The following is a 10584-nucleotide window of genomic DNA, read 5'->3' as shown; positions in this document are numbered from 1 at the left end:
TTTGCAAGAAAATGGTTTTATTCCGGGGCTGGGAGTTGAGGGATGGGGGTGCAGGCCTGGGTAGTGGAATGTGAAGAATGGCCAGCCCTCTTTTATTTTTTTTTCTCCCTCTTTTTTTTTTTTCTGAAACCAAAACAAAAGTCCCTTCCTACCGTGTGGCCAGGAGGAATTCGGAGGCTGGGGGCAGACTGAGGGAGACGCGGGGAGAAGAATTTGAGGAGCCTTGAATCCGCTGACTTTCCCATTCGGTTCAGGGAGCCTGACTTTTCTACCTTCCTTCCTGGGGGCCCGCCCCACCCTTAGGGGAGACTCCAGCTTGGGGCCCTGGGGAGCCGCCCTCGTTAGTGGCAGTCCTGCCCCTTTCCAGCTGGGGTGGGGTGGGGGTGTGTGGCTGTGATGCTCGGTGGCCCTGCGCACCCCCCTTGGGGGCTCCTGCTCCCCGGCCCCCACCCCCAGCCCAGTCTTTGGATTAGGAAGGGAGGGGAATGGGAAAGCCCGAGAGAGAGGGGCGGCGGCCCCCGGGTCCCCGACTACGTCAGGGGCTGTGGCCTCCGCGTGCGCTTGGTCCGGCGGGTGGGGGCCGAGCCCACGAACTCGAACTGCTTCTGCCTCTCGGCGTGGTTGGGGAAAGGCAGCTGGCCCTGGTAGAGGCGCTTGATGAAGTGAGCTTCTCGCTGGTTCTGGCGGCTGCGGGAGGCCTGACGGGGCCGGCCCTGCCGTGTGAAGGCCATGAACCAGCCCTCGTGCCGGGCATTCTGGAAGGCCGTGTAATTGTTCTCCAGCACGATCTCCGTGAACACGCAGTCTTTGCTCTTCCCGCTGGGCTGCCGAGGGGGGAGGCAGGAGAGAAGGGGAGTTTGTCTGCCCACCCTGGCTGGCGTGTCTGCCTTATGGGCCGATGTTATAGGACCAAGAAGGGAACCACAGAGATCGGGAGCCCAAGAATGTCTGCCTGGTGAGGTGGGCCCCCTTTATGGAGAGGCAAAGGTGGAGGGAGGAACAAACTTTGCTGAAGTCGGATCTGAACTTAAATACAACCTTGTCCTTTAAGTTGTACACCTTGAGCAAGGTATGTAGCCAGACTGAGCCTTGGTTTATCCAGCTGGGTGTAATGATCAAGGTAATTATGCAGTTCAGTGCATACCCAGTGGGCACACATAAAGCAGAATGGTCCTCTATCTGGGTGAATGGTGTTGCTGGGTGGAGGGAGGGTAGACAACAGTGTGATGGAAAGAAGGGGTAAACGTGTGTAGAACACCAACTATGTGAAGAACCAGGCATCCACCCATCTGGCTCTGTAGATAATCTTGACACTGTGCCCATTTTACAGATGAGAAGACTGAGACTTGACAAAAATAAGCAAATATTTGAGGTCAGAATCAGAATGCAGGATGGGCTGATGCAAAAGGAAATGGAATTCTCCCTGCACAACTCTGAACCCACCATTGCAGAGTGTGACTAGCAGTTACACTAGTAGGTGGTTAGTATGAATCTTGCCACTTAGAGCCTGTTGACTCCACTTACCTTGGGCAGGGGTTAAGAGGGGAACTTCTGGCCTTCTCAACACTGATCAGCCCTTAGCCTTCAACACGAGGGCTGGCACATGATGTAGGTGCTAAAATTCTTCCTCACTATACTGAGAAATTACCCCATAAACCAGAGCCAAGGACCCTTATGGATCAGCCAGTGTTCTCAGAGGGCTTCTAGACCCGCAGGGACTAGAGGGATCAGAGAGAGGCTGAATGGTGGGGTGAGAGCAGAAGTCACAGTCCTGGGTGGGCCCCAGCAGAGGGTGGTGTGATGCTGTGGGACCCGGCTTGCCCTCACCCCAGGAAGACGGACTCATTTGTTATTCCCTGTCCCCCAGGCCTCACCTTTCCGATGAGCTTGCCCCTCTTATTCATACAGATGTATTTCTCACTCTCAGCCCCCTTGATGCGCACCCGGCTTCCGAACGTGTCCGTCTCCACTATGAGCTTGGCTGTGGGGAGGGGAGAAACCTCCGTCCATTGGGGCTGCTGGCCCAGGGGTGCAGCAAGGGGCCTGACCTCTGAATTTGGGTGGGGATGAGGGGCATGGGGAGGCCCTTGGACCAGGTGAGGCCAGACCGGGGTGTGGGTGGCCTCCCATGAGGGCTGGGTCTCACCGAACTTGTTGCCGTCCTCGGCTGTGGCGGAGATGCGACGCCCGGTGACCTGCACGTGCTTGCCGCTGGTCCGGCTGTAGAGCTGGTACTCACGGATCTGCCGCCGGCTCAGCTGGTCAGTCATGGCACCCTGGTCCCTCACGTACTGGTTAAAATTAGGAGACGGGTGATTCTCCCCCTTTGCGGTTACCAAGGGAAAAATAGTGTCAATTTGCTTTGGGTGACACCACTGCAGGTCCATCTGGGGGAGGGGTGCGGAGGTGAGTGTGCTGGGGGCAGGTCATTTGCCCTGTGAAGCAGAGGTGCGGGGTGCAGGGGGCACCTGGCCTGACCTTCCCAGGCCAGTGTGTGAGCCAGTCATCACGACCTCTTGGCTCCTCGTCTGCCCCGAAGCAGAGGACCGGTAGCTGCCCAGGCTCGAGGGACACTTGGGGACACAGTTCAGGTCTGGAATGGTGACCCTGGGAGCTGGAAGGAAGCTTCAAGCTGGTGCTATATGATCTCCATGATCTAGGGAGGAGATGCATGTGGCCACACAGCTCGTTAGTGATAGACCCCTGCCCTGCCTCTAGGATGGGAGCTTGTCCCTTCTCCAAAATGCCAGGGGCTTGGTTCTGTTAGCCAGGGTGACCAGATGTCTCCCCAGTCCTCTGCACAGCCCATGCCCAGCACATCTACACACATAGATGTGTGCATACTCACACACATTACGTGCACACACAGCAGCTGGTCTATGGGCCATTGTGGGGGCACAATGACTCTTCTCTGTAGCTCCTGTAGGGCCCTTGGAAGCATTTCTTTACACCTCTTTACACTAACCAAGAACTCCTGAGCTCAGAACCCATCTCCCCTGCCACTCCCCCTGGGTGCTCAGGGCCCTCGGAGAAGCCATTGCCCCATCTAGCATTCCTCCCTGCTCTAGGGTTGAGAGGCCTCCTTCGCGGAAGAAGGTGGAGAGGTACTATCAGTGGGGGCCCAGGGGCTATTCTGGAAGGCTGCCTGCCCGAGCCACAACTTAACGGAGGCTCATGGCCAGTCGAGGGTGATGCTGCCTCCCACTGCTTCCCCAGCAGGGAGAGGGGCCATTGCCACCATGCATTGTGCTCCATACAAAGCCAAGACAAGTGCCTTCTCCAGCATGGTCTCTCCTTTTCCATCTGCAGCGCTGAGTGGGAAGGAAGCAGACTATTTCCTGCCTGCTCACTCTCTGGCAAGGTGCACACCTGGATGACATTTCCCAGCTGCTGGTGACAGCTCTGGCTCTAGCTCTAAAATGTTTCTCCACCTGGATCCTGCTGGCCTGTGCTGGGACAGCCTTTCCATGCCCCAGATCCCTGAGTCCACCTTGATCCCAGCTCAATCGCAACCATCTGGACAGCTAGATCCCCCAGCCCCAGCATCTGTGAGGGGCCGGTGTCTCTTGGAGGGAGGAGTGGGAAGTATCAGCTTGGAGGAAGGGGGAGGTGAGGGAGCAGCTCCAGGCTGACATCAGAACCTGCGCAGGGTTAACCCTTCATGTGTGTGTGTCACTGCCCAGGGCGGACCCCAGCTCCCCACAGCCCTGGAGTGTTGCCATGACCCCAGCCCGTGGGAGCAGGGTCTGCCCATCCCACTTCTCCATGGCCCTGAGAAAACCTGAGGCCAGCATTTGGGGGGTTGGGGGACCTGCCTCCGTGCCAGGGGGAGGGGGTCTGGGCCGTCCCCAGCCCCAGCCTCCTGGCCCAGGTTCAGACCCTCCGCCCCTCTTGGCGGGCAGCCTCCTCCTGTCTGTCTGTTCCAGGTCAGGAGCAGAGAGGAGGCCCCTTCCCCAAAACCCCCTCCTCTTCCCATCCCCCTTCTAGCCCTGCACAAAAGCAGCCCCACGCCCCCCCACAGCCCACAGCCCACAAGTCGCTCTCCCCGCGGGACCTGGCCTGTCCCTTTCATGTTCCCGCTGCGAGGTGGGAGTGTGGGGGACCTCCCCTTCCCCTGCTGCAGACAGCTGCTTGTCAGACGGCTCCTCAAGCATGGCTGTGGTCCGGCCTGCTGGCCCCCCCACCAAGGGGGGCGAGGGGGCACTTCAAGGGGGAAAGGACAGCTTTGCCACCTTCCCGGAGTCCTGAATGGGGCCTCAGCCAGGCCATAAACGCCTTGGCCAGCCGCACCATTGTGCTAATTCCCCCTCATGAACAGGTTGGACCCACCCCCAGCCCCCTCCTGGCCGGGCTGGGGGCTTTCTTCTTGCTCTCCTTGGATGTGTGAAGCAAAAGGCCTGGAACGGGGGCTAGAGCAAAAGGGGGAAGGAAAAGGGGGGGTGTCTCTCTCTCCCACCCCCCCACTGCTTCAAAGGCAGCCCCTTTCCCTCGCTCAGAGAAAAGGCATTTACCTTCAAAAAAAGTCCCCACTGGCTATGAAGAGAAGCCGGCCTCTGGCCTGGGAAAGCCAAGCGATGTCTCCCCAGAGCGGTTCTGGACCAGTGCATTTTAATAGCTGCACTTTTATGGAGGATCACAAAAAGGGACCGAGCCTCTCACGGGGGGCTGAGGCTGGGGGAGGCTGACTTGGGGTTGGGGGGTGTGGAGAAGCAAACCCTTGAATCTTGTCCCATACAAACCTCTGGGCTTGACCTCATTGCCCTATAGGTAAGGAGTCGCCTGCCCTGGCTGGGCATTCTGAATGCCCACGAGACACCCCCCTCCCCCAGGACTATGTCTGGCAGGACATCTGTGTTGGTGGGAGTGGGATGGGGTGCGTGGCACACACAAGTGGTTTTGCATGGAAACCTGTCCTTTCTCGGGAACTTGCAAGTGTTAATACAAGCCTCACCTGAGCCATCACCTCCTCCCTCTTCTGACCACTCCCAGGCTCCATCCCTCAGGCTTGGCTGCCCCTGTGCATTTAGCCTTGGGGGGAGCCCAGCGTGGAGGGATGGAGGGAGCGGAAGAGACCCCAGGGGAACTGGGCTGAAATGAAAACGTCCATCAATCCCCAAATCTCCTACCCCATGCCATCCCGGCCCCCCAAACCTCAGTCTTCTGCACCAGGGAAGAGGCCAGGATATGCCTCTGGAGACTGCACCCCCACCAAAAGGAGACTGCACTCCCACCCCCGCATTGGTTGGGTGAGAGAGATGGGGAAAAGCTAGGCGGGGGTGGGGGAGGATGCCCACCTACCTGAGTTTGACAGCAGAGAATCAGCAGCTGCAGGCACCTGTGTGGGAGACAAGGTGGACCTGTTTGTGGGTGCCAATACAGCCAGCCCAAGGGTACATCAGGTGCCCACCCCACAGTCCTTGTGGCAGTCCCGGGACCATTAAATCTGCCCCCGAGGCTGGAAATGGCAACAAGACAGCGGGGTCGAGAACAGTGCACTTACAGTGTGAGGTTGGGCAGCAAGCGGGCGGCTCCCATTGCCGGAGAGATTTCTTGGGGCAGTTTGCCCTCCTGCCCCCAAAGTCAGGAGCAGATGTGGGCAGTCCCCAGGGGCAGAGTCCCAGAGAAGCCAAGGTCTCTTCGAGCCACAGGTTTTCAGTGGAGAAGAGGAGAGAGAGGGGAGGAGGAGAGAGGGGCGGAGGGGGAAGGGGAGGAGGGTATAATTGGGAGACTGAGGTGTGAGGAGTCCACCTTCTCGGCCAGTGAGACTGCAAAGCAGCCACTGGCGGGAGCGCTGCCAGCCTCTGGCGGGGCTACCCAAGCGCAGAGGATGGAGCTGCTGGGGGCTCCTGGATCAGGAGACAGGCTTCTGTGTTGTTGCAGACCCTCAAGGACCTCAACGGCAGGGTCCCTCCTCCTCTCTCCTCCTCCTGGCCCACCTCCACAAGGGTGAGCTGCAGGTATCAATCAGTCCAGGCCTGGGGTCGCTGATTCTGGCTCTCTGGGTGGAAATTACCAGGAGCAGCCTTAAAAGGAGGAACCTCTCTCCAGGGGGCAGGAGGTGGGCTTGGCTAGGTGCTTCCACTGCCTCTGTCACCCCTTGCTCCCCCTATCTGCTGTCTGGCCACCAGGAAGGAGGGGTTAAGGCTCTCCTGACTAGCAGCAAATAGGGGGTGCTCCAGCTTGGGAGCCAGGGGCAGGGAGACCACGCAGCTGGGGCTCTGGGTGGATGCCGTGGAGGAGAGCAGGCATCAGCCGCTTGCCTCTGGGTCTCCGCGGTTTCCTCTGAGAGATGGGCACAGTGATGACTCGGAGGACCCAGTGAGATGGTCATGCTTATGCAAAAGCCAGAGATATATCTTCTGGGCCCCACTTGGCATTCCCCCCAGGCCAGCAGCCATCTCCAGTGCCTCTGGGAGCTGAGAGGAGCCTGGGGCCTCCTCCTCTCATCCCCCAGCAGCTATCTGGGATAAAGTGCCCAGCAACCTCCCAGTGGTCCCACACTGCCGGTACCATGCCAGGTATCACCCCACCTGCAGGTGAGAAAACTGAGGCACACCGATAGGTCATTTGTTCAGGATCACCCAGCTAGTCCCCGATAGGTCATTTGTTCAGGATCACCCAGCTAGTCCCCGGTGGCTCAGATGGTGAAGAATCTGCCTGCACTGCAGGATACCCATGTTCAATCCCTGGGTTGGAAGATCCCCTGAAGAAGGAAATGGCAACTCACTCCAGTATTCTTGCTTGGAAAATCCCATGGATAGAGGAGCTTAGTGGGCTACAGTCCATGGGGTCTCAGAGTCAGACATGACTGAGCAACTAACACACATCCACATACCCATCTAGTAAATGATGTGGTCAGGTTTCCAAAGTCCCTGCTCTTTCTCTTCCACATGCATTCTTTCTACTGTGTCCACGCCCTCCCGGCCCAGCACAGCACCCATTCAAGATGCCCCAATATCCCTGGTCCTGGAAGCTGATGAGTAGGGACTCTACCCCATGGTTCCTTCCCTGCAGAAGATGGCTGATGGTGACTGTGGGAGGGGGCTAGTGCTTAGGGGGCATCTTTGGGGGAAGCTCACACTTCAGCTCTAGGCTCCCCGGAGGTCACAGTGCCCCCAGGTTGGGAAGAGAAGGGGAAGTGCTGGCTGGGGATTTATTTACCTAAAGAGATGAGGCAGAGGGAGAAACTCTCACCTTCAGGCCTCCTTCTCACCTTCCTGAGCTGGAACAATCCACAAAGTTGTCTGCCACCCCTCCCCACCCACGGACAAGCAGGGACACCTCCGGGTCCAACTCCTTGCTCACTCCCAGCTCCACCCCAGGCGCCCCGCTGGGGGCTCAATGGTGAGTTGAGCCTGAGCTGGCCTGGGGGGGTGCAGTGTTGGCCCCGGCCCTGACCTTTGTAACTTTGTGCCCCAGGTTGGAAGCAGTCAGCATGCGTGCTTGCGTGCTCAGTCACCTCAGTCGTGTCCAACTCTTTGCGACCATATGGACTGTAGCCCACCCAACTCCTCTGTCCGTGATATTCTCCAGGCTGGAGAGGGTTAGTGGAGAGAGTTGCCATTTCCTCCTCCAAGAGATCTTCCCCAGGGATCGAACCCATGTCTCTTATGTCTCCTGCGTTGGGAGGTGGGCTCTTTACCACTTCTGCCACCTGGGAAGCCCCGGAAGCAATCAGAAAGAATGTCAAAACTGGAAGGGATCTTAGATTCTTCATCTGGTCCTGCCTCCCCATTCACCAGTGAGGTCCAGAGGGTCTCACAGCTAGTTAGCAGCGCAGTTGGGACAAGGTACCAATGGTCCCCCTGGTTATTTCCATTTTCCACATTGGCACCATCACTGGGGGCTCCATTTAAACTCTGCCTCTTCCATGGCAACATCCTGATTCTAACTCTCCACTGTGATTGGTGCTGGCTCCCTCTATGGAAGCCATGCCCTCATCCTCACCTGCTCTTACTCCCTGGTAGAGTATTAAGAGCTACCTTCTTCTGACCTCAATCCCTAGGACCCACAGGTAAGAGCAGAGAGGCTCAAGCTTGGGGTCTGGGGTGGTGGGGTAAGCTTGGGGAATGGAAGGCAGTGAGGAGAGGCAGGTGTGAGGAGTTCCATCCAGGTCCAAGGTCTCTGAGCCAGAGAGCCTGGTTCCTGTCAGTGGGGGAAGGACCTGCTCTAACTGGCCAGCCCCCTGCCCAGCCTGGGTCTCCATGGTAACAAATGCCCGCTGTCAAGCTTGGCCTTGGGGCTCAGCCAGGGGGCTGGTGCCAGGTACTCTGGGGCACTGCTGGGTAGCCTGTTTGTGCTCTTCATCCCTTCCTATTTTGCACCTGCAGGCCTAGTTTCTGACTCTGCTCCTTTACCCTGTGGGAACCCTAGTGATGGGCCCCAAGTGAGGAATGTTCCAGGCCCAGCCTCTGAATTTTATCCCTCTTCCCTGGCCCAGGTCCTTCCAGGCTGTGTGACCTGTGGCAAGTTGCTTCACCTCTCTGGTCTCAGCTTCCTAATTTACCAAAAGGAAATGGCCACAAGTGATGATGTTTATACTACCATCGATCACATCAGCTAAGAGGAAGGACACTTCCTGAAAAGTGTCAAGTACTACAAGAATGAGGGAGAGAGAGGCAAAGACCCTCTTATGTAGTCCAGCCTCAGTTTACCTGAACTTTGACTTTCTCCCTTGATGAGAGGGAGCTGGGAGGGGGCAGAAGGGTAGAGTTCATTAACATTTACAGGGGGTGGCAGGAGGTGCTAAGGGGAGTGAGAAGTAGCCTGGGCCCTGGTGGTTAATCCCATCCCCTCGTGCCAAGTTCAACACCCCCCCACAGCGGGGACGTCTCACGCCTGCCTCTAGCAGCCCAGCTTGTGCAGACAGGCGGCCACCTGCAGGCCTGCCACTTGTCACCACCTGCTCGACCTCAGCCCACCCCTTTCCTGTTGACAAACAGAAGAGTTTGGGCTGGAGAAGGTTGAAGGGCAAAGGCCTCTTCAGCAAAGCAGATCCCCCCATCTTTGCTATTTGATCCCCACCACCAGCCGGCACGTGGAAATTAAATATCAGTGGTCTAGCTTTTGACTGCTTGTGGCTGAGTCAGAGGAAAGGAGAACAACAGGGGCGCTTGCCTGAGGCTGGAGCAGCGGAGAAGGCCCTGAGGAGAACATGGGCTTTGCTATAACTGAGCTCTGGAGCTGCCTGTCCTGGGCTCCAGTTACACATGGACTCAACTCTAACCCCTGCTCTCAGTTTGAGACTTCCCAATGCCCTCCAGCTTTCATGTCTCCCTCTCACCCACAGGGTGGTTAAAAACAGGGCCCTGGGGTCAGACTACCTGAGCCTGAATCCTGGCTGCATGACTTTGGGGCAAGTTATTTAACCTCTCTGTACTTCACTTTCCACATCTGAGAAGTGGGGCTAATAATACACTCCTCTAGGCAGAGTCATGAGAGTTAAAGGCGTGAATCCACCAAAGGCACTTAGAGCAGTGCCCAGCTAACAGTGTCATCACTGCAATCATATCAGCCTTCTTTCTGCCCATATCTCCGTACTTGTTCCGCCTCAGGCCCTTTGCACCCTCTGCTCCTAGGAATGTCCTTCTGCCAGCTCCACACGTAGCCATCATCCCTTTCCTGTCCTTTGAGGCACCTTCTCAGATCTAACTAAACAGCTCACCCCCTCCCATAGAAATTAGCCTGTTTTACTTCTTCCACAGCGCTTGATGGTCATTGAAATTACGTTGTTGGCTCTTTGTTTCCACTAGACTCTAGGCCACTTGAAGGAATTTGTCTTGCCCAGCCTATATCTTGGTGGCATGAGGCCACAGTCAATGCCAGCTGCCTACCTGAAGCCAGACCTGATGTCCCTTGTCACTCTGGGTGACTGAGGTCAGTACCATGTTTTCCCTTGTTAGAAGGCAGGACAGAAGTCACATCTGCCTCATGGGGTGTAGAAAGCAGAAGCAAGAACACCAGCTTTGGACTTCCCTGGTGGTACAGTGAATAAGAATCTGCCTGCCAATGCAGGGGACATGGGTTTGATTCCTGGTCCGGGAAGATCCCACATGCTGCAGAGCAACTAAGCCCATGTGTCACAACTACTGAGCCTGTGCTCTAGGGCCCGTGACCTGTGACTCCTGAAGCTTACATGCCTTAGAGCCCATGCTCTGCAACGAGAAGCCACCGCAGTGAGAAGCCCAAGCAGGGCAATTAGAGAGAAGCCTCCACTGGGTGCAACCAGAGAAAAGTCAGTACAGCAATGAAGACCCACCCAGCACAGCACCGTCCCCCCGCCCCCTGCAAAAAAAGAACGCCAGCCCTGCCCACCTCTACCTCTTTCTGGCATCAAGAGAAGCTGAATAGGGAGACTGAAGCCTGCCCTTCTGATGCTGGTGTTCAGAGACCTCCAGCCTCCTGGGACCCATACTTGGGGGTCCTAGGGAGGGAGGGCAGGGCCAGTTCCCCATTGGTCCACTTCAGCCTGGCCAGTGGGGTGCTGATTAGAGGCAGGGAGAAGCTCAGAGAGGTTGTGTAAGTAGATCCCAATGGGACAGCCACCTGCATGTCACCATGGTTGAAGCTGGCTTCAAAGTGGCT

General features: G+C 57.1%; 1 protein-coding gene across 2 annotated transcripts; it reads right to left on the bottom strand.

Moving 5' to 3' along the window:
• On the bottom strand, window positions 1-5998 carry FGF17 (fibroblast growth factor 17). Of its 2 annotated transcripts, none has more exons than XM_081513365.1 (5): window positions 5501-5998; window positions 5299-5335; window positions 2147-2324; window positions 1875-1981; window positions 1-824 (listed from the first exon to the last, which is right to left on the bottom strand). In XM_081513365.1, the coding sequence occupies exons 1-5, from the start codon at window positions 5533-5535 to the stop codon at window positions 531-533; spliced, it is 651 nt and encodes a 216-aa protein (XP_081369491.1). In that variant the 5' UTR covers window positions 5536-5998; the 3' UTR covers window positions 1-530. The 2 variants fall into 2 exon arrangements, with proteins under 2 accessions (XP_081369491.1, XP_081369492.1); XM_081513366.1 differs by having other exon boundaries at window positions 2147-2291.
• Between the last annotated feature and the right edge of the window lie 4586 nt (window positions 5999-10584).

The sequence above is a fragment of the Giraffa tippelskirchi genome, chromosome 1 (assembly GCF_054371585.1).
Source record: "Giraffa tippelskirchi isolate mGirTip1 chromosome 1, T2T-mGirTip1v1.2.pri, whole genome shotgun sequence".
In the NCBI taxonomy this organism is placed as follows: Eukaryota; Metazoa; Chordata; class Mammalia; order Artiodactyla; family Giraffidae; genus Giraffa; species Giraffa tippelskirchi.
Note: the sequence above shows the minus strand (reverse complement) of the source record. Positions and strands in the feature narration are given on the sequence as shown.

What these genes read in the sequence shown, in the direction of transcription:
- FGF17 (XM_081513365.1), bottom strand. Translation starts at nt 5,535, where the DNA reads ATGGGAGCCGCCCGCTTGCTGCCCAACCTCACACT. An exon ending in CGAGGACGGCAACAAGTTCG is followed by an intron (nt 1,982 to 2,146) that starts GTGAGACCCAGC and finishes CCCTCCCCACAG; the next exon opens with CCAAGCTCATAGTGGAGACG. An exon ending in GGGGCAAGCTCATCGGAAAG is followed by an intron (nt 825 to 1,874) that starts GTGAGGCCTGGG and finishes CCCCCTCGGCAG; the next exon opens with CCCAGCGGGAAGAGCAAAGA.